Source organism: Miscanthus floridulus, chromosome 1 (assembly GCF_019320115.1).
Source record: "Miscanthus floridulus cultivar M001 chromosome 1, ASM1932011v1, whole genome shotgun sequence".
Classification (NCBI taxonomy): domain Eukaryota; kingdom Viridiplantae; phylum Streptophyta; class Magnoliopsida; order Poales; family Poaceae; genus Miscanthus; species Miscanthus floridulus.
In genome coordinates this window covers 178,167,361-178,190,532 of record NC_089580.1, presented here as the reverse complement: position 1 = coordinate 178,190,532, position 23,172 = coordinate 178,167,361, and the positions used below count along the sequence as shown (strand labels likewise).

Sequence of the window (23,172 nt, the reverse complement as noted above, 5' to 3'; positions counted from 1 at the left end):
AAAGAAAAAATGGAAGGAAATCAAGACAAAATCAATGCGAGCCGTTTTTAAAAGGAAGCACCCGGTAGCGGCCAGCTAAGCGCGCACGCAGCCATCTCGAGAGAGAGAAAAGGGCGCCGCGGACCGCCCCGCCCCGCCGCAAGTGGAAAGCAAGCAGAGACAGGGAGGAGAGAGAAGTAGTGAACGCGCAGCGCAGCCGCAGCCGCAGCCGCAGCCGCAGGCCGCAGCAGAAGCTCTGGCCAGCGGCGTCATTAGCAGTAACTCGTAATCGCTACCTGACCCCCGGCCAATCGCGTGATTTACTGGCTTCACTAATCACGCTTAGCGATTTAGTCTCCCCCTCGCTCGCCCCACCTCTTCCTCCCTCCCTCCCTGCCTCGCTGTTCCCTTTCCCCGCCCGTGCCTGCGGCTTCTGTCTCTGAATCAGCGGCGGCTCCCGAGGCGCGGCCTGGCGAGCGGCTAGGCGCCGGATCTACGGCGGCGATGGAGGTGTGATTTGGACGGGAGGGAACGAGGTGAGGTCTCGGTTTTCTCGATATAGGAGATGGCGGCGGCAGAGGCGCGAGGAGGGGAGTTTCCTGTGGGGATGAAGGTGCTCGTCGTGGACGACGACCCGACGTGCCTCCTCGTGCTCAAGAGGATGCTCCTTGACTGCAGATACGACGGTGGGCAACTGCCCCGCTCCTCTCCTTCTCCCCTCGGTTCGGTTGCTTTGGCGTGCCTCGGCGTCTTCTGGGCGCGAGGCGATTGATTGCTTCCTGTTCCTATCGGTTAACAATAATACGTTTGCTTCTGTTTCATGCCTTGCTACGGTTTTATCTGTTTGTAGTCCGGGAAGGCTCTGCTTTATGCGATTCACACGCCCCTCCCGTAAATTCTGGGGAATTCTGAGATGTCCCGTTATCAATCTATAAGAAACCTTCCCTTAGAATTCTAACGGGTGTTTTAAGTAAATTTTAACGCGTCTGTATTTGGGCGTAGTTTGATTGATGGTATATATTTGCATAGGGAGATCTGAGTGGATGCGTTATACGTGGGAAATCTGTGTACGTGCCTAGCTACTGCTGCTGCTTGCTACTCGGAGTGCTTTTGCATTTATCAAAGTATCAAGATTAGATTTCGAGGATTTGCCGCAGCTAAATTCGGATTCCACCACTATTGTATATGTAGTGTATCGGTGATGCACCTGTCACTACCTCGCACGTCCTGATAATCATATATTAGGCCTATGTTTAAATGAGAATACTCTTTGGATGCAGACATGCCATGTTGCATTTAGTATGGGAATATCCATGTATATGAAACCCATAATTCCTTGAAATGTTTGTTTCTAGTGATTCTGTTGTGGGCGCTAGCACCACATGCGTGCACGGGAAAATGAGTGGGTGGGTGGGGGGGGGGGTGGGGGGTGGGGGGGGGGGGGGGGGGGAACCTGGTTTAACTTTGTTTTGCAGGAATTGGTGATATCGTATCTTTCTATTTTCATTTCCTGATGTGTTTGTCGTCTTCTGGACATATCCTTGTGCAGCTTGCCTTAGAAGCTAACTACAACTAATGAATGCATTATTTCGATGCTAGTGCTAGTTTGGTAGAAGATCGAAGAAAATGCAAAATTCTAGACATAGGGATAGGGCCCTAAATGTTAATTAAATGCACAGTGTGAGAAATTACTGAGCATGCTTTTCTTAGCCATTGTTCCTCGTATTGATACCTGTCAGCTGGATATGCATGACTAAGCCACAGCAAGCATCAGGATGTGATATGTTTTTTTCCATTAAGTTGCAATTCAAATATAGAATCCAATACTTGTTGCTAGTGTGGTTTTGAATTTGTAATTTTTTCGATTCTTGTTGCTCCATGAGACCATGACACAATATTGCATGCTATGGGTTTTATTTGTTTTCTTTTAGATCCACATTTTCATGAACTTTTTTCTATTTCACAGGGACAGAAGCTAGCTAGGTTAGCTTGTTCTTGAATAATACGGATGTGTCAGTCTCAAATTTTGCTTCATACCTGTTGTTGAATTTTCCTTGTATAAGTTCTTTGAAATTTAAACCTTTTTGACCTTTTCTTCTTTTGTTTTACAGTGACAACATGTCCTCAGGCTACAAGAGCACTAACTATGTTGCGAGAGAATAGGCGTGGTTTTGATGTTATAATAAGTGATGTTCACATGCCGGATATGGATGGATTCAGGCTACTTGAACTTGTAGGCCTGGAGATGGACCTTCCAGTTATCAGTGAGTATATATTTCTTCCTGTTTTTTCTGTTCAGTATGCTAACATGTGGTGTTGGAACACATCACTAATAATTGTTGATGAAACTTGCAGTGATGTCTGCTGATTCAAGAACGGATATTGTAATGAAGGGAATTAAGCATGGAGCATGTGACTATTTAATAAAACCTGTCAGAATGGAGGAGTTGAAAAACATCTGGCAACATGTTGTTAGGAAAAAATTTAATGAAAACAAGGATCATGAGCATTCTGGTAGCCTAGATGATACCGATCGTAACAGACCAACCAATAATGATAATGAATACGCTTCCTCTGCGAATGATGGAGATGATGGCAGCTGGAAATCTCAGAAAAAGAAAAGAGAGAAAGAAGATGATGAAACTGACCTGGAAAATGGTGATCCTTCTTCTACATCAAAGAAACCAAGAGTTGTTTGGTCAGTTGAGCTTCATCAACAATTTGTTAACGCAGTCAATCACCTCGGGATAGACAGTAAGATTTTGCTACATATTTTTGTACTTCTTACTTTTATTGACAGGAATTTGCTGTAAATTCATATTGCCAGTTATGCGCCTTCTTGATTGAATTTGAGTATTGTTGATTACCGTCAAAAACCTGAACCTTAGAACGAAGTCATCTCTTCTCCATCATGCTTATATTGTTTTATATTTTCTGCAGAAGCTGTTCCAAAGAAAATTTTGGAATTGATGAATGTCCCTGGCTTAACCAGGGAAAATGTTGCCAGCCATTTGCAGGTTTGGTTTCCAGCTTTCTGATAACATTACATGTTTTAGTACCTTTATCTTTATTGCACATGATGTTGCCGCTTATGCACTTGTACATCTTGCACCTCATTATTTTACCTAAATTTAATCTGCATTTTTTTTGAAAATTTAATCTGGATTTGTTAGTGATATAAATAGATGGCTTCCTGCCAGACTGAACTCAGATTTGAGCGCCTTGTGCTTTTATTGTTACAGCACTTATCTATTCTTTCATTGTAGAATGCAATGTAATTGCACCAAACCGTCATACTATTCATTGTTTGACTGAAAACATTGTGAAAACATGTTACTAAAAAATTCATTTCCCCAGTTCTCCATGGTACATATCACAAAAGCAAACAGCTTTTGACACTTTGACACTATTTTCAGAAATATTCGCCTTGTGCTTTTATTGTTACAGCACTTATCTATTCTTTCATTGTAGAATGCAATGTAATTGCACCAAACCGTCATACTATTCATTGTTTGACTGAAAACATTGTGAAAACATGTTACTAAAAAATCCATTTCCCCAGTTCTCCATGGTACATATCACAAAAGCAAATAGCTTTTGACACTTTGACACTATTTTCAGAAATATTTAACTATAGACATTGCTCTGAAACTGATTAGATGAGGTTGATGTATCCTCTTTTTATTAAGCATTTTGAATGTACCCTATCACCCTATGTAATACATTAAGTTTTACTAGTTTCTATTGGCTTTTGTTGAGCTCCAAGTCCAACCAATATTTAATAACCTCATAGCTTTAGACATCAATGGTGATAATATGCATTTTTTTATATGTGCAGAAATTCAGACTCTACCTGAAGAGAATTGCTCAGCATCATGCAGGAATACCTCATCCATTTGTTGCGCCTGCTTCTAGTGCTAAAGTTGCTCCGTTAGGAGGACTGGAATTCCAAGCTCTGGCTGCTTCTGGTCAGATCCCTCCTCAAGCTCTGGCTGCTTTGCAGGATGAACTCCTTGGTCGACCTACAAGCAGTTTGGCGTTGCCTGGAAGAGACCAGTCATCTTTGCGACTGGCTGCAATCAAAGGAAACAAGCCCTATGGAGAGAGAGAAATAGCATTTGGTCAACCCATATACAAGTGTCAGAATAACACATATGGTGCATTCCCTCAAAGCAGCCCAGCAGTTGGAGGATTGCCATCTTTTGCAGCTTGGCCCAATAACAAACTTGGTATGACTGATTCACCAAGCACATTGGGAAATGTGGGCAATTCTCAAAATAACAATATGCTATTGCATGAATTGCAGCAACAGCCAGACACCTTGCTGTCAGGAACCCTTCACAGTATCGATGTCAAACCTTCTGGTGTAGTTATGCCATCTCAGTCGTTAAATGCTTTCCCGGCTAGTGAGGGTATCTCACCTAATCAAAATCCCTTGATTATACCATCTCAATCCCCAAGTTTTCTGGCATCAATTCCTCCATCCATGAAACATGAACCTCTTCTTGGATCACCTTCACCATCAACCAGTCTGTTGGGTGGGCTTGATATGGTTAATCATGCTTCAACAAGTCAGCCTTTGATTAGTAGCCATGGAGCAAATCTTCCTGGTCTCATGAACCGCAGCTCAAATGCAATGCCTTCACCAGGAATTAGTAATTTTCAAAGTGGGAATATTCCTTATGTGGTTAATCAGAATGCTATAGGAGTTAGCTCAAGACCACCAGGTGTTCTAAAGACTGAGAGCACTGACTCCCTGAGTCGTAGTTATGGCTATATTGGTGGTAACACCAGTGTGGACTCTGGCTTGCTCTCTTCTCAGTCCAAAAATCCACAGTATGGTTTACTTCAGAGTCAAAATGATGTTAGCGGCAGCTGGTCGCCTTCACAAGATTTTGATAGTTTTGGAAATTCTCTTGGGCAAGGCCACCCTGGTTCCACTTCATCCAACTTCCAGAGTTCTGCCCTTGGCAAGTTGCCTGACCAAGGACGAGGGAGGAATCATGGGTTTGTCGGGAAAGGCACTTGCATCCCAAGCCGCTTTGCAGTGGATGAGGTTGAATCTCCAACTAACAACTTGAGCCACAGCATTGGAAACAGTGGTGACATAGTGAACCCCGACATATTTGGATTTAGTGGACAGATGTGAAACTTTCTTGAATTTGTAAGTAGGTGAGCACACTTTCCAAATGTTTCTACCAGATGTTATTTCTTCTATTAATATTCTTATTAATTCATCCTTTCTGTTGTATTTAACTTCACCAAATCCTTGTCAGTATTTTCTAGTTCTAGTTCAAGCGGTATTAACATTGTCAAATTGTTAATGTTACTGTTTTTTTACTAGGATTAACTTGATTGAGTTAGGCAGGCTTAAGTTATTTTTCTATATTTATACTGTGTTTGTTAAATGTTATCATTGTTCTAACTTAGTGTTTGCAAAGATCCTATTTATCATTCTTGGTGATTTTGAAAAGTTATTCATTTCCCCTTTTCTACCGTGAACTACATGATGTGAAATTCCACAGTGACTTCTGCTCTCCTTTTGAACTTAATGCAATAATTCCAAACATGATTATCCTTTTTAGTTCTGCCTCAACTCCTAACAAAATTATTTTGCTTGATGCAGGGTTGATCAGTGAGCACTGGAAACAAATTTAGTGGTTTGATGAATGGTTGCTCGTATTTTCGTTTCTTCCTTTTTCTTCTGTAATTGGTTTATAAAGGGAATAATCTATGTGACAACATGTGGAATCTTGCTTTATAGAAGTTTGTTCAGTTTAAAGGACTTAAAGTTAATCAGTCCCTTGTCATATAACTCCTTTCCGTTGTCCCCTTTTCCTGTAATTACCGATTGCAGCATGATTTTTATGACCGTCGTAATTCAGCCTAGCCGATTTATCCCCACACATATTATCTCTACTTGGCACTTGGCAGGAAACCGTTCATGTCTCAGCTATGTCAACTACTCCTATTTGATTTTTTTTTTTTGAGTACACTCCTGTTTGAATGTTGTACAAATAGACTCTGATTGGCATTACGATGAAACATCAGCCGTAACTGAAATACCAAAATTTAGTACTCCATTCGTTCCAAATTATAAGACGTTTTGGCTTTTCTAGATACATTGCTATTACTATGTATCTACTAGACATAGTATATATATCTAAATGTATAGTAAAAAATTCGTATCTAGAAAAGCCAAAACGTATTATAATTTAGAATGGAGGGAGTAGTATATACTCCTACATGTATGATTTTATTTACAGCATGTTGTTACAGTACAATAAATCTTTGGATGATACATCAACCGTAACTGAAATGCCCAATTCTAGAAGTATATACATGTATGGTTTTATCTGCATTGAAACAATTCAACAGCATGTTTTTACAGCACAATAAATCTTTGGTATTTGGTATTTGAAATGCTTGTATATGGAATCTGTCCATTGGTTAGCCAGGCAAGTATGTATTCTTCAGAATTTGCTACTCCGTTGTTCAGGCAAGTAGCGCCTGGTTCAAGCCCTCGGCTCCTGCAGCATGGGCAACTAAACTTGCTTCGCAGTCGCAGTCCTGATCCCCCGCCGCCGCCTGCAGAGCGGCCGTCTGCGCGTGCTGTCTGTCCGCGGGGTAAGTCCAATACAGCGCGGTGTAGGTGAGGCAACAGACGGTCATCGGCACGGCGATCTCTGCGAAGACTGCCTTGCCGAGAGCGGCGGCGTTCTCCCTGTCAGCCTCCACTCTGGACGCGGCCGGTTGGTATCCGAAGACGCGCTCCGCCAGGATGCCCACGACGGGCGGCGCGAACGAGGCGAACACCGTCTCGAAGCACCTGTCCAACGCGTACACCGTCGTCCTCGCCTTCTCCGGCACGATCTCCGCGAATATTGGGCTGCAAAAGGACTGCGGGGTGAGCGACTTGCCAGATGGAGCAAAAGCCCTTTTAGCCGTGGGCAGGGCAGGGCTGCCGGTGGTGCCACTTTCTCACTTGTTTGTGGAGGCGGGGCACCAGGGCGAGACGAAGCCGAAGATGAAGAACGTGACAGCGTACGCGGCCCCTGCGGAGGGGTTGTCGGGGAGCGCGAGCAGCAGGACGGTGGCGAGCGGGACGCTCGACGCGGTGCACACCTGCGCAAGCGCGATCCTGCCCGTGTTGGGGAACCGCAGCGCCGCTGGGTCCCCGACGAACCCCGCGAACAGCGCGCCGAGCGCGTTGGCGAGATTGTTAAGGTTGGTGATAACGGTGGTCTGCCAGTGCGTGAACCCGACGAGTTCCAGCCACATGGCGGCGAAGCTGAGCGCCGACCACGGCACCGACCCAGCCACGCCCTGCGCCACGATGATCTGGAACGTCGGCACCTTCACCACGTCCTTGGCTTCTCGGGCGAGTTGGGCCAGCGTGGCCGCAGCCGTGGCCTTCACGCTGACGGGGCGGGGGTCGGTGCCGAGCAGCCACGTTAGGGTGGCGATCGAGGCGCTGACGAGCGCGAGGGCGTAGAACGCCAGCCGCCAGCCTGGGACACCGAGGAAGCTCGTAGCCGCTAGCAGCACGCCGAGGGTGTTCCCGGTGACATGGCCCATGCTTTGCGCCATCGACACCCACCCGAACGCCGTGCCACGCCTGCCGTCGTCGCTGTAGTCGGCCACCAGGGAGTAGATCGCCGGCACAACGAGCGCCAGCCCGACGCCGTTGAAGCCCCTGGCCAACGCCATCTGCAAGAGTGCTCCTCGACATAGCGTTCAGGTAGCGCGCGCACGTAGTGCAAAGGGGAAAAAAACTGTCTGGAATGCCCCCTTTGTTAGTGTCCAGTGACCAGTGACCAGTGAGTGGGGAAACGACGCAAAACAACTCGTAGCAGTTACTGACCTGGAGAAATGTGCCCGAGGCGCCGACCAGCAGTGTGGCCACGGCCCAGAGGAATGCCCCGGCGGCGACGACGCGCGCGCGATCATAGCGGGCCGCGGCGCACGTCGCGAGCGGGTAGCACACGACCTGCACGAGCGCGCGGCACAGCGTGAGGGAGCCCAGCGCGGTGGGCGTCGCCCCCAGCGCCTCGCCTACCTCCTTGTACACCGCGGGAAGCAGCGCCTCATCCGCACGCTCCAGCAGCGCCGCCGCGGTCACCAGAGCCAGCGTGCATTGCCGCCTACGCCGCTGCGCCGCGCTACTCCCCATTTCCTCCACATACACTCGGGTGCGTGCCAACGTACGCCAGGGTTTGAAAACGGAAGCTTGTTTATACATATAGCTCCCAAATGGCACCGTTTTTCTTCTTTGCTGGTACGTGCAAGCATTTTTTAGGAAAGTACGTGGAAGCATTGACCTAGCATTTCTTATACGTAAAACAATGCTTGCAAGGAAGTGATTGGTTGATGTATTTGCGTGATAGCTATGCCGGTGAGACGCGAGTTTCACGAGCGAAAGCTTGGATTTTGGCTGACATTGAAGAGGCTACGACATAGCCTTGTAGAATCTAGTGACCATGTCCTGATGTCCAAGATTAAACTTCTCTTGTTGATAGCCAATGCCCCGGGGCTACAGATTGCAAAGGTAAATCCTCAGCTATCACTGTCATTTTGCGTTTTATTTATTTTGCTCCAGAAGACAGCGGTTGATTTGTTAGTAAGGTATAGTCAGCCGCTGAGCTATGCCCTTTTTTTTTATTACTGCTACTCGCTCGGTGCTAAAATTTTTTCAACGCGAGGCAACTCCCCATTCCCATTATCGCATAACGGAAATACAAGCATTCGAGTTTACAGACTAGACAGAGCTCAGATAGAACAACAGCTAAGATAACTAGCAGAAGAGACTAGAATTTCCACCATACGCAGCTAAAACAGCTAACAAGCACCAGAAAGACAGGCGACCAAGTTTATCGTGCAAACAGTTGCCAGCCAAAAGATTGCAGAATCAATCCAGAACCCTCCAAAACGAGACTAAAAAAGGACTGAAATCTGACAGTCATAAAAAACGTCCTGATACTGGAGACTGCATCGGAGTGGACACAATCTTCCTCCGACCACCTCGTGAGCCATCACCTCTAAGCTGCGTCGTCTTCTTGCTCGGTCACTTCAGTATCTTGCAGAAGGAGCTGATTCACCTGTCGCGCGGTCTGAGACGCCAAGACTTCTTTCGCCACGCGCAGCATCGTATTGGCACCTTCCACCAACTGGTCTTGATTCATTTCAGCATACAGACCTGACCAAAAATTCATTAGCGCACAGGCATGACAGATTATCTCTAAAGGGTTTTTGATTAATTTCTTTTCAAAACAAGCTTTGTTTCTACTCTTCCAAATGGCCCAACAAATGGCGCCAATACCCCATGGGTGGAACTTCTTACCAAACGGCAACCACTTCTCACACCATAACCAGCATCGCTCAGTGCTAAATGACGGCAGACAAAAAAAAGGGGGGGCAGTTCTTTTGTTAGATAAAGACAGCGTCCAGCAGTTCACACGTTCAAAACTTTTTGTTTCACTTTCACCAAAGTCCTAGTTTGATTGTTTCATTGCAGAAGCAATTACCAGAGCGATTGAGCATCATGTGAATTAAAATTGTGAGAAAACCGGCTTGGGATTCAGAAAACCAGCTCATTCTTGATTCTTCATAGAACAGACCAAATATCTGTATGGCTCCCTACAGTGTTTTTTTTTATTATTTTTACCATGGGCATCCGCTGCAAGAAGTATGGGATTTCTGCTGTCGCAATTGACACAAATTTCTCCTAAACATTGGGATTGGATCTGTTAATCAGGTAGGCAGGGACGCTGAGCATCACATAAAAATGAACTTGCAACTTGCAGCTTTTGTTCGGGCTAGTTCCAAGTAAGTGAGCATCACATAAAAATGAACTTCATGAGGCCTGACAAACAAATCAGACAGATGGTTCTTTCCAAAGACGTATACACACGCCTCCGAGAAAACCTATGGTCTTTAGATGAATGAAATTTTCAGATCTCCATTGCGCAAAGCCCATACTGCTTTCCACTGATCAGGTAAATAGCACCACAAACTGAACTACTAGAAGCATCACTAGAAACAAGTACTGTGATCAATCGTAGTAACTACTGCATCACTAGATTCAAGCCAGCTCGGCAGCCCCAGAGACTAAATCACTGACAATACATTACCCTGATAAAGCATACCTCATTTACACACGTAATAACTACTCAAATATTCGGCCTCGGCGTTTCGGTGGTAGCTCCAACCGAGCCAACACAAACAAACATTACGCCTGGCACATGCAAATCCCAGCAACCGGCCTACCGCAGGAGCACACGACGGGAACGCTACTACTCCCACACGTCCAGAGAAGAGTCCTCGTCTTCATCCCGGTGGTTCGCCAGGGCAAGCTCCTCGGAGACGTAGGAAAGCCCCTGCATCAGCCTCACCACCTCCGCCGCGTCGTCGAGGTAGTACCTGGCCTTGCTGGGCTTGCGGCCGACAGTGCACGCGAACACATCCGCCTTGGACCCTAGTGAGTCCCCGCAAGCAGCGCTGGCGATCAGCTGGAACATATCCTCGTCGGACTTGTCGTCGCCGATGCACAGGACGAAGTCCGGGCACTGGCCCCGCTCCTTCATTGACACCAGCATGCGCCGAGCCACCAAGCCCTTGCTCACGCCCTGCAAAAGGAAAATGATCTCGTTCCCAGTGAGTTCCTATTCCTACGCCTGGTTTATTTTGCCCAAAGAAGATGGGAGATCGAGATGATGGAGGAGATTGCGGCTTCACCTGCGGTTTCACTTCAACAGAGTGAGGCGTGGTCTTCACTGATACAGGCTCATTTGCAAGCACGCTTTCAAGGTGGTCGACGAGCTCCTTGGCCTGGCATGAGCCGAAGTCAGGGTCCGCGTCCTCGTAGTTCCAGACGAGCACCGTCTCCCTGTCCTCGATGGTTGAGCCATCCGTCGTCTCCCTGTACAGGCACATCACCGGCTCGGCGATCTGCTTCCAGCTGCAGTCGGTAGCAGTGACACAGGTCTTCCATTCTGCGTCCTTCTTACACCTTTATTCAGTAATAACACATTTCAAGAGTCAGAAATCCCCTGAGCTAGACAGTTTCTATTTCTAGTGACGTGCATATCTCAGCAACAAATTCAACTGTCAGCCAATTGGATATGTTAATGCTCTATCCAATGTTCCAGTCCTACACTACTACGTGTTTCTGTTGAACCGATTGCAGAAGTTTCAGCAAATCAAACATTTCTTACAACAGGACGACACTTAGCATTGTAAGATGAATTAGTACATGATCCATCAAGTTTTTAGTTGGCCAGTGCTATGACATCGAATTAAGTCAGATGATGATATGGAGAAACGAAAAGCTGATCTTCAGGAAGTAGGACATATAGCCACATACCTCAGGAAGTAGCCATGCTCCGCAGCTATGCCAAGGTTCTCACAAGGGAACCACTCATGAAGAGTGCGCCGGTCATACCCGCTGCATAGGTACACCACATTGTTCTTGTCTCCGCACAAGCTGTTGAGGATCCGAACAGATTCGGTGGAGGGGCTCTTGTTAATCGCCTGTGGCATCAGCGTGCCATCGTAGTCTAGCAGAATTGCCCGTGTCTTGGCTCTCCGGTATGCCATAAGAATGCTCTCCAAGGAAAGCTTCCTGAAGTGAAGGTCGAGCGAGACCACTCTGAACCGCAGACCGAAGCCAATGCCCCAGCACCTTCTCTGAGAATGATCACTGCAGGTCCTCTTAAGGTCCTCGAGGAAGCTGATAGCCCAATACCCGACGTCGTGGGTGCTCACGTAGCGGAAGTGCTTATCGTGACGCAACCTCTTCTCATTCTCAGGCAGCACAAGGGCGGTCTCCATGGCGTCTGCCACGGCCTCGATGTTCCACGGGTTCACCCGGATGGCGCCGCTCAGAGACGGCGAGCATCCGATGAACTCGGAGACCACCAGCATACTCTTCTTCTCCTCTGGCTTCCCCTGTCGCAGCATCCTGTCCAGCTTCTCATTGCCTTGCCGGGAGACGATGTATTCATAGGGAATCAGGTTCATGCCGTCCCTGACCGCGGTCACCAGGCACACCTCGGCGATGACATAGTACGCCACGCGCTCGTAGAACTGCAAAGGCTCATCGATCAGGACCACCGGCTCGTACCCCGGCTCACCATACACCTCGTTGATGCGCCGCACCATGGCGTACGTCTCCGCCTGCACCTCGGCGACGTCCTTCCCCCTCCCTCGCGCCGGGTTGGCGACCTGCACCAGCACCAGCTTCCCCCGCCACTCAGGGTGCTGCCGCAGCAGCTCCTCCATGGCAAGCAGCTTAAGGCTGATCCCCTTGAAGATGTCCATGTCGTCGACGCCCAGCATGACCACTCTCCCCTTTCCAGAGTACATCTCCATCAGCTCAGCCACCTTGGCCTCGGTTTCCGGCAACCCGAGCACCGTCTTGAGCTGCTCCATGTGCACCCCCACGGGCAGGATTTTGATGCTCACTGTACGGCCGTAGTACTCGAGGCAAATGTGCCCCCTCTTGGACTCGTACGAGAGCCCGAGCATGCGGCCGCAGCAGGAGAGGAAGTGGCGCGCGTAGTCGAAGGTGTGGAAGCCGATGAGGTCGGAGTTGAGCAGGGCGCGCAGGAGCTCCTCGCGTACGGGGAGCGTCTTGTAGATCTCCGACGAGGGGAACGGCGAGTGCAGGAAGAAGCCGAGCTTGATGCGGTTGAAGCGCTTGCGCAGGAAGGTGGGGAGCACCATGAGGTGGTAGTCGTGCACCCACACGAAATCGTCGTCCGGGTTGATCACCTCCAGCACCTTGTCCGCGAAGATCTTGTTCGCGGAGACGTAGGCCTGCCACAGCGCGCGGTCGAAGCGGCCGCCGAGGTCGGGGGACAGCGGCAGCATGTAGTGGAAGAGCGGCCACAGGTGCTGCTTGCAGAAGCCGTGGTAGTAGCGCTCGGCGATGTCCGTGGGCAGGAAGGCCGGCACGCAGTTGTGGGTCTCGAGAAGCGCCTGCGCGACGGCGTCCTGTTCGGCCTGCGGGATGTCGTCGCGCAGGCAGCCGATGTAGATGAACTCCATCAGGGGTGAGGACGAGTGGTGGAGGTGGCGGAGGAGGGAGTCCTCGTCCCACTCGAAGGTCCAGGGCTCCTCCGGCGACGCCGGGCGGCGGGACCGGATGGGGAGCTGGTTGGCCACGATGATGGTGCGCGGCCGCGCCGGCGTGGACGGCGACGCCGGGGAGTCGTCCATGAACCCGGGGTTGGTGACCACGCGCGGGAGCCGCCGCCGGAGCGCGCCAATCGCAGCGGCCGCCGGCGCCTGGTCTGCTGCTCCGGTGGCCAGGTCGAGGAGGTTGGAGTAGGAGCGGGACGCCATGGCCGGCCGCCTGGTCCTCGCAGGGATCCGATTCCGAGCTGGCTTGTGGTCAAATGTTTGGGCCTTTTGCTACAAGAAGCACAGCCCTTGCAGCAGAAATCAAAGATTGGCGTTTGGATCGACGCACGAACTAGCGAAGAATGGAGCGGATGCTTTGGCTCGCTGTTTCTTGCAGGATAGAAACGAGCTCGCAGTGTTTGTGAGAGAAGTGGCACACACTGGACTCTACCTTGTGAGGGGAAAGAGTCAGAGAGATAGAGAGGATTTTTTTTGTGCTTTCAGTACAAAGGGAGAGCCTTTTTCTTCTGCTGCAAACTGACGTTGCTGTTCTTGCCTGGTGGATGGATGTGGGGAGTACCAGCTGAGTGGTGAAAAAATTGGCGGCTCAGAGACTAGCAGTAAAAACACCCTCTAAAGCGAGCAATTGAGGCTTTTCAGCAAGCAAGCAACTCTGCTGGAGTAAGCTGATAAATATCAGACGGAAAGTGCGGGAAAAGATCAGCCAAAAGAGAAAACGCCCGAAGAATCTCCGAGCCGCAACCGCAATCAACCCCCTATGCTATTAAGATCGAGCTGCTCATGTTGCATGAGGAAGAAGTGGGGGGACAGGGGAAGTAGCTTTATAGCAGCAACAAGCAGGGAGGTGCACAAGAACTTCCGAGCTCACCTGACCTCTCAGGCGTCCTCATGGAGATCCATGGCCTTGGATTAATCAGCAACCAGACGACGGGGACAAACGAGTCGCATAGGACACCACGACAGCGCGGTATGGGGTGACAGGGACGGCAACAATCTCCCTGGTTCCTCCCCCTCTCCTTCTGGGAGACGGATCAAGGATAAGCGAGAGGGAATAGCACAAGAAACGGGAGGGAAAGAATATGAAATTGCTCGGAGATCGGGAGGCGGCCTTGTTTGGTGGCCTTGCGCTTGGATCTTTCGGCAGCTCACAGGACCCAGGGGGAGAACGCAAGCAGCACAAGTGCACTGCCGCTAGGAGTATCTGGGCAGGAAATTTAACGGCGTGTGTGGTGTGTGGGATGGACGGAGTTCGGTTGCCGTTCCCCGTCGTGTAATTATCGGTTTTATATAAGGCGACAGCGAAAGAGCCTGGTGCTGGTGGAGTGGTGGTGTAGACTCTTGGACAGGAAATGAATAAGAAAGCCGTGCTGAGTTTGGGGATTAATTTCTTGCCTTTATTTGCTCTGGAATTTCTCTCCAGGGTACAGAACTGCCCCCTGGCTACCAACTTCCAAATCGGAGTTCATCAGGACTTCAGACCATTTTGCATGGATATGGAGAGGACTGAACAGAGGTCAGTCAAAGACTGGCAAAGCTCCATTACAGCATGTCGTCGAGGTGTCAGTTTAAATTTGCTGTTTCTTTTTTTTTTTAAAGATAACCAGCATGTTTGTTTGTTGGTTTCAGATACTAAACCATGATACTGTACTAGAATTATATTTTTTTCTGGACGGAGGGAGTAACTTGTAACACTAGTATATCTTCATATTTTGTTGAAAGAACCATCTGTACATACTACCTAGATTTGGTTCTTCATCTAGGTACGTCTGCAAAGTCGCTAATCCTTCCAAGACCGCACACTTCTCAGCTCTCACCAAAAACAAAGCGAAGATCTCGCATAAAAAAAGAAGAAGCGAAGAAGCACTAATCTGGATCATTCTTTTGGCATCCTGATCAGCACTCAATTCTCTTTGCGGTCAAAAAAAGAAGATGCCCCTCGCATTTGGTTGGAGAGAAAAACCAGTGCGAACTTTTTCGCAAGTGCGCATTGACCTCTCTGCCTTTCGGTTTTGCACCGTTCTTCAAGGCAGGAGGCGGACGAACAGCTGCGGCCCGCAAGGCACAGTCGCGCGTGGGCAGGGGCCAGGGGGTGAGTCGAGCCGGGGCCGGGGGAGCTCACGTGGCCATCGGGCTGGTCCCGACAGCGAACCCAGACCGTGTCCGCCGGCGACGTGGCGCGGCGCGGCACGTTGGAACGGCAGCGGCGGTTGGCAGCGGGCTAACGGGAGCCTGACAAGTGGATGTCAGAAATTACACTGTTTTTTTCTCATGAAGTGGATGGAGTCTGGGGTGGTGGTGGCATGAAATTCTTCCGTGCAGGCTGCGAGGGAATCTGATTGGGCTCCCACTTTTCTGCCCTAGATGCTGGTTGCCGGATCTCTGCCGTCGGCAGATGAGCTGCTACTACATCTGAAAATAAAAGCTTTACTAGAAGACCACCAAAGAGATAGTACTGTACTAGTATGAGATAGACAAGCCTACACCAACTTGCGGCTGTGCTCTCGTGCCGTGGCCACCGGCCCACCGCCCAAGCGCACCGGCTCCCGCGCGCGCCACCAACGATCGCGAGCACGGCACTGTTCCGGCCAACCGTTTGCCGCTGCGTTTTGTGCACCCTCGCCGCAGTACCACACGGCAGCCCAACTGGTTCGGTTCATTCATGCACCGTCTGCGTGGCTCCAGTGTTGAATGTGCTCCCTTCATCATTGGCCTCGTGCTGCGGCGGCCTGCAGGTGGAGGATGAGGCAGAGGACCACCCAGCAGGCAGCGCGCAGCAGCCGTGTCCGTGGCCCAGCAGTCCCCAGTGCCATACTGCCATCGGCGGCAGGCATCGCGAGCAGGGCGGCGCCGGCGCGCCAGAGCCAGCAGCGGTCCGGTCCCGATCGTACGTCCTGGATCCAACGGTCAGGAAATCGATCTGCTGGTAGTCTGGTTACAGAGGGGATAAGATACGCCTACGCTAGTTTGGCATTCTCCTGCCGGACATCCCATTAGGGTCCCTTCGGTTAAGACGTCCCTTCCTGACCGGGGATGGTTCCGGACACGTAGAAAATAACGAACAAACAGCGAGGCCACGAATCGATTCCGTGGCCTAAAGTTGATTGTAGTAGTATGTTACATACCGCATGATTTGGGGCATCGTTTCCGTTTCTAGATGTGAAAGATTTTGCTTGCCCATACAGTCGGGGACGCAATTAAACCTGCCGCTACCGTTTCTGTCCCCGATCGCTAAGCTCGGTGCACGCGTCCGCCGTCGCCGTCGCAACGTCCCATCGACTGCTGCCAGGGCATTGTCTCGTTAAAGCAAAATCGTGAGGGAAATGGAGGACAAGTTGTCGGTGTTCCGGATTATCGGTCAGTAAATTTTTTGGTTTGTTCATTTGGTTTAGATGGTGTGTTCAGATAACATAAGGATTATACTGATTCTAACAAAATGTCTCTACGTTCAGTCTGTTGTTGCTCATATTATCGGAGATTAAAGATGGGCGAGAGAGGCGCGGATTCCAGGTCTCTGGTGGAAGAATTGAAAAGTGCTGAGAGTTTGTTCAGCTGCTCAGTCATGTGCTCGTGCCTATGTCCCCTGTTGTGTTACGTTGTGTTCTCCCTTTTATAGAAGAAGAGGAAGATGCAGGTTACATCAGAAAAAAGAGAAGAGAGAGAGAAAGAGGAAGAAAATCAAGAAGAAGAAGCCCTCTGGGACTACCGCGTCCTTCTTCTCGTTCATACGGGTCCCGCCGACGTTGTAGATAGTGACGGGGACGGCTCCACGTCGGGCTCCTGTTCACCACTGGTGCTATGCCTCGACGTCATCAGCTGGTCGTGGCGTTCCATCCCGTCCCGGCGGACGGCGTGGTGAATCGACATGCTTGTTAGCGGGCACACGAGGATTAGGCAGCACAGCGCCCACGCACCCGTCACTGTTGGCGATGCGAACCCCTGGGCGTGGCCTGTCGTGGCCACGGGTCACGTTAAGATGTGCACGCGCCTCTTCTGGTGTAAGAGGCTTGACCTAGGCTCACACGCTTGGACCCGTAGTGATTGTGGTTTGTACGGACCTCGCCGGGGGAGGCGGAGCCCACGCCCGAGGAGTCGAACGAGACGGAGACCATGCTCTTAGAGTCGGGCGAGACAGCTCCCATACCCTCGGATCGATCAAGACTGAAATGCGTCCTTTAATTATTTAGACGAGTTATCGTCCGCGGTGCCTTCCTCGGCTATCGCCGATACTGGTACCCGACGCAAGGCCAAGGCATCTATCGATCGTTCATTAGCGGCTCAGTCTCCACTGATCAAACAGTAACGAAGGGCACTCAAGTACTGTGCCTGGAGCCAGTTTAGTTTGCAAAAGATTTTGCAAAATTTTTCACATTCCCCGTCACATCGAATCTTTGGACGCATGCATGAAGCATTAAATATAAATAAAAAATAAAATTAATTACACAGTTTAGACGAAATCCACGAGACGAATCTTTTAAGCCTAATTAGACTATGTTTGGACACTATTTACCAAATAACAACGAAAATGCTACCGTGTCCATTTTGCCAAAAAATTTGCAACTAAACTGGGCCCTGGCTCCGTGCCTCGAGAAGCATTTTTTGTTTGGCGGACACGGGGGCGTGTGATGTGACGATGGGCCTGGCCACCTGGCCGTCAACGCCGGGGTCAGATCGGTTGGTAATGGATTCTACTACGACTACTCGTGGATGCGAATACGCGGTGAGCTACCTGGATGCTGTACTGTTTTCAGGTGTGGGTGAGTGCAGTGGCATGCCATCAGGACATGTGGTCTGTGGATCTCACTTGATTCTGAGCTTGATCACATACGTCCGTTTCGTTTGGCTTATAAATCATACTTTTTCAACCAACGAATAATATTTTTCTTAGACGATAAATCAACTAACAGTATTTTCAACCCTGACTTATCAGTCAAATAGGGCAATATTCATCTCATTAGTCGTTGTCTGTGGGAGCATTTGATGACGATTAGGACTCTCGCCGTCACCGATGCGTTCAGTTCAGATAAGATTCGCATCTCGTGTTGCTGTTTTCAGTGCTTTGGTTCTGATTTTTTTCCAGCTGAGGGCCGGTTTAGTTCGCGAATTTTTTGGCGAAATGCTACTGTAGTATTTTCGTTGTTATTTGATAAACAGTGTCCAATCATAGTCTAATTAGGCTTAAAAGATTCGTCTCGTGGATTTCGTCTAAACTGTGTAATTAGTTTTATTTTTTATTTATATTTAATGCTTCATGCATGCGTCCAAAGATTCGATGTGACGAGGAATCTTGAAAAATTTGGCGTTTTGGGTGGAACTAAACAGGGCCTGAGGCATCCTTCGATGATGTGCCGATTGTTGCTTACAGTGTCAGCTTCATGGCAAGCAATCTGGCCCCTTGTTGATGGAGGATGGACGCGTGTCGGGCGCGACACCGTGGGCATGCGTCGGGCAGCTTTTGCTACTGTTGGAGCTGACAAGCACAGTGCTCACCGTACAATAATGTCTTCTGATTTAATCCACCGTATGATGCTTTTAGCCGCGAGATTAGTCGCTACCACTGTCGACGGTGATACGACAGTGTACCTTTTTCCCCAGGATATTTTGCGGTGGCATTTCCAGTGTCTTCGTATCCTAAAGCGGGGAGTATTTGTTGCCCTACGAAATCTGGCTCTATTCGCAGCCGGGTAAAGCTGTTTTGTTATCTGATAAACCGGCGAACAAGGCCTTTAGGTGCCGGAGAAGGCGAGAAGCATTTCTCTCATCTAATAGGATCAAGCTCTGGTGTCTTCGTCTTGAGGCAACAGCCTTCTCAGCAAGGCTTTTATTTTAACCACCTGATTCTATTCTTATATATATACACATTTTATGATTAGAAAAAGGCTGAATCTTACGGTTAAGAGGGATAAGGAAGCATGGGTTCTTTGTTAGCATCAACATGGGCAAGGTTCAGTGAACCTGGGACGGTGATAGCAATGCTTCACCGGGTGAAAAAACAATCAAGAAACTAGGAAAGTCTTGGCCCATCATCTTTGTTTGTACTACTAGCACAACATGGATAAGCAACAACGGCAACTTGGAGCTCCTCCATGCTGGTTTGCTTTGTTTATTGCTGCTGCTGATAGCGGACAGGTAAACCACTGTTGTCATTATTGGGAATATGGGCATTGCTGTGCTACCTGGCCCCACAATAGCACTTTGCAATTCTACTACTCAATGAATATGGGAATAGTAGCACTCTTCACTTTAGAATTTTATTAACACTCCCTTCTTGGCCCTGGCGATTCAGTCAATCGCCATGTGTGCCTTATTAATTCTTGAACCAAATTACTTGTTTTTTCTCTCTTATTTAAAAGTAACATCACGGAAATAGCGAAGCTCAACTTTATGGATCCAACCTGCTAGGACCTGTTTGAATCAGCTAAGACTAATTATTAGTTGGGGCTAAAAATTAGCTTAAATTAGTTAGAATTGTCAAACTAGTTAACTAACAACTAGATATATGCTTGAATAATAAACCAATCCAGCTTAGCCTCCGGTATGCATGAGCTAGGATTAATTTCGGCTAATTTTTAGTTGGCTAATAATTAGCCTTTAGTATGAAAAACATGCCTTTAATCGCATTCCATAGTAACTTCAAAATTCCCAGTATTACGTGAGGACTGTAGTCGTCCGTAGCTACGGAAGGAAGCGCTTGACAAGATGTCTTGACAGTGTCAATTGGCTAGATGATTTTTTGGCAAGTTTTCACTACACGTTTTTTGAAGGTCGCATACACTCGTACCAACTTCTGGTTCCCAGATATTTATTTATTTTATTCACAAAATAGATATTTATTTATTTTATTACAAGGCGAATTGTGGACCAAATTAAAACTCCGGTAGATTTTATTGTTATTAGTCGTCCAGTAGCTTCCTGTCTTGGGCATGGAAGGTATGTGATGCGAGATGACGAAGCGAAAGTGGCAGCTCATAGTCAAAAGGATGACTATTCGTTTTTTGGAATTAGAAGAACCATGCAACACGAGGATCGCTGAAAGTGGCACAGGTTCCTTTCAGCTATGCATGTTCGTCAAGCCTGTAGAACCGCTTCAGGAGTCGAGGGGTTCAGACACGGTGCCCACCGCTGGCACTGGGGGGCACTGGCTACTCCACCAGAACACACGGTAACCTTTCGGCAGTAGGTCGCTCGTGCGGTTCTTGTCGATGCGGCCTTTGGCATCGAACAAATCATTCGGAACATAGTGGGGTTTGAGTTGGGCCGCCGCCTCCTGTCGCCTTCGGTTGCTGCGAGCCTGTGACGATGCGATAAACCAAGGTCGTCAACGTTGTTTATGACTCGATATCGCAAGAAAAGGTATCGGCGACGCCGTCGTGGCATCGCAGATCCGGGGCCGTTCCGGTTGATCTCTGGTTCTGATCACAAGGCGAAGTGCTGAGCGTGAACCACGAAGCCCAAGGGGTACGGTGCGTACGTACTACGCGTCAGCCGTCAGCAAGTCCAGTGGGGTGCTGCCGCTACCTGGCGCCTCTGGATTTGGTTTGTTAGTTAGGTCGCCATCTTAATTAAACCCTAAATAAAACCATAGGTTTCTGCCACCGATTCTTCATGGTGTATATTCGGCTGATGGTTTTTGTGGCTAATAAATCGGCTGATGTTGTTTTGTTAAGAGAGAAAAAATATTGTATCATAATTGATAAGTCGCGCTGATAAGTTCAAGCGAACGTGATGATGACGATGAGTGGTGAGGTGCTAGGTGCTCTCGCTTCTCGGCCCCACGTGCAGGGACAGGGAGCCAACGCCGGGCCGTGGCGTGGCCGGAATGGGGGGGGGGGGGGGGGGGCGCATTTGCATTCTTTTTTTTTCAGCTGCAGTAGGCCGACAACCAACCAAGAAGCAATGTTCAAAAGCATCATCCATGGCGCACGTCGACGAGTGTCGCCAGAAACTTCATCGGATTCCTCTCCTACGGATGAACACTGCTGCTGTTGTCTATCGGCTACTGATTCGGTTGTTTTTTTCAAACCGAGGGACCTTCCCCCATTTCCATTGATAACAACGGAAATACCAGAGTTGATACAAAGATTCAGACATATATCAGAAACAGGCAAAGAAAGACTTACGACTAAGGGCCCGTTCATTTAGGCTTATTTCCGGCTGGAATGCTTCCTGGTGATGGTTGGACGTGTAAAATACAACAATAATCCTGGCCGTATCGGTTCCGGCACTGGGTTCCATTGGAACCAAACGTGCCCTAAGCCTATTACAGACCAGAACCACCACCTGGGTAGGAACCAACATCAAAGTATAGATGCGGACAGCACGGCAAGATTGATCTATGCTAAACTTAGAGTAACCAAGCTAGAGCAAGATCAAGAAAACCAAAAAACAGAAGCAACTTTTTCTCCAGCTTTTGCAAATCCATAAGCAGTTCAGTCCTCAGGATCGCCATCCACTTCATCCTCCAGCAGGTTGCCATCTTTGTTGTCCTTCGTCTTCCCCAACAGATGCATTGCTATCTTCAGCATAGTGTTCGCACCCTCCACCAGAGCTTCTTTGTCAACCTCCATGAACAGGCCTGCCCAATATCCCATAAGTGAACAGGCATAGCAGATAATACTAAGTGGCCTAGCTACCACTTTGTTTTCAAAGCATATACTTGATAGTAACTGTAGGATCAACTAGGCATAGATCTAGCGGGTACAACTTGACTAGAACATGATGAACAAACCATAGAACATGAACTACGAGATCTAGATGGAGAAGAAGGGAGAGGGGCAGTGGTCTCTGACCGTCGGAGGGTTTGGTGGAGCTGCTGGAGCCGTCCATCACGTCGATGATGTTGCCGGAGGGCGTCGGGTGATGTGGCGGTCGTAGGTGCGGTCCAGTGGCGGCGGCGAACCTCGTGGTGGTGCTTTCCGTTACTGGCTGCGCACCCTCTCTAGATCGGTGTTAGGGTTTTATCGGTGGGAACTGTAGCTCGGTCAACCTCGTGAAGAGAGCAACCGGCTCCCCACCTCTCTTTATAGCGCAGTGTGATGGGGGCCCACCAACCATGTAGGGTTGGGCGCCCCCGATCAGGGCGCGAGGTCAAGGCCCAACTCGGTCGTTGGGCCGAGCTAGGAGAGATCGCCACTAACAATATCCCCCTTGATCTCATCTTATTACTTAAACTTAACTTACTTTATCTTGTTCCCATTCCATCACAGATCAGTGCATAGAGCATGCCTCATCGTCACGGTTAGTTGCCTTAGATTAAACAGTTACAATGCACTTCTCTGTTTTGAAATAGATTCTCAACTAGGCCCTTATTGTCCAGGAATCATAGGCTTTCCCTTAAACCCATGTCGGCTAAGTGCTCTCTGAACACGCTGGGTGGTAAGCCTTTTGTAAGCGGATCCGCGAGCATCTTTTCTGTTCTTATATGCTCAAGACTAATTATATGATCCTAGACTTTATCTTTCACAACACTAATACTTTATGTCAATGTGTTTGAGCAGCACCGCTTAACTTATTGTTGTGAGTATAACATACTGCTAGGATTATTATCGCAGTATAACTTGAGTGGTTTGTGTATGTCGTCTACCACTTTCAACCCGGGCATGAATTTCTTCAGCCAATTCACCTGCCCTGTGGCCTCATAATATGCTACAAACTCGGCATACATTGTGGACGATGTAGTGATGGTTTGCTTTGAGCTTTTCCACGATATAGCTCCTCCTGCGAGAGTGAATATGTATCCTCACATGAATTTTCTGTCATCTCCCGCATAATCAGAATCTATATACCCCTCTATGTGTAGAGAATCTGATCTTCTGTACGTTAGCATGAGACCCTTCGTACCTTGCAGGTAACGCAAAACTTTCTTTACTAATTTCAGTGTTCTATTCCTGGATTACTCTGATATCTGCCAAGTAACCCAGTAACAAATGCTAACTCAGGGCGAGTATACACTTGAGCATACTGTAAACTTTCGACAACTGAACTATATGGAACTGCTTTCATTTGATCGATCTCATATTGGTTTCCTAGGGACATTGAAATTCCCTATATCTA

General features: G+C 48.7%; 3 protein-coding genes across 5 annotated transcripts; 1 reads left to right on the top strand and 2 right to left on the bottom strand.

The window, feature by feature from the left end:
• Window positions 1-163: 163 nt before the first annotated feature.
• On the top strand, window positions 164-5,775 carry LOC136549619 (two-component response regulator ORR21-like). 3 transcript variants are annotated; one of them, XM_066540971.1, is made up of 6 exons: window positions 164-701; window positions 2,091-2,243; window positions 2,335-2,733; window positions 2,920-2,996; window positions 3,818-5,143; window positions 5,606-5,775. In XM_066540971.1, exons 1-5 carry the CDS (start codon window positions 545-547, stop codon window positions 5,126-5,128), a joined length of 2,097 nt encoding a protein of 698 aa, XP_066397068.1. In that variant the 5' UTR covers window positions 164-544; the 3' UTR covers window positions 5,129-5,143; window positions 5,606-5,775. The 3 variants fall into 3 exon arrangements, with proteins under 3 accessions (XP_066397068.1, XP_066397065.1, XP_066397077.1); XM_066540968.1 differs by having other exon boundaries at window positions 165-701; window positions 3,818-5,151; XM_066540980.1 differs by having other exon boundaries at window positions 167-665; window positions 3,818-5,151.
• A 396-nt stretch (window positions 5,776-6,171) lies between these two features.
• LOC136503606 (uncharacterized) lies at window positions 6,172-8,483 on the bottom strand. The gene is made up of 3 exons (XM_066498630.1): window positions 7,844-8,483; window positions 6,965-7,689; window positions 6,172-6,868 (listed from the first exon to the last, which is right to left on the bottom strand). The coding sequence occupies exons 1-3, from the start codon at window positions 8,294-8,296 to the stop codon at window positions 6,475-6,477; spliced, it is 1,572 nt and encodes a 523-aa protein (XP_066354727.1). The 5' UTR covers window positions 8,297-8,483; the 3' UTR covers window positions 6,172-6,474.
• Window positions 8,484-10,027: 1,544 nt separating this feature from the next.
• On the bottom strand, window positions 10,028-14,351 carry LOC136549612 (alpha,alpha-trehalose-phosphate synthase [UDP-forming] 6-like). The gene is made up of 3 exons (XM_066540956.1): window positions 11,342-14,351; window positions 10,714-10,987; window positions 10,028-10,604 (listed from the first exon to the last, which is right to left on the bottom strand). The coding sequence occupies exons 1-3, from the start codon at window positions 13,321-13,323 to the stop codon at window positions 10,272-10,274; spliced, it is 2,589 nt and encodes an 862-aa protein (XP_066397053.1). The 5' UTR covers window positions 13,324-14,351; the 3' UTR covers window positions 10,028-10,271.
• Between the last annotated feature and the right edge of the window lie 8,821 nt (window positions 14,352-23,172).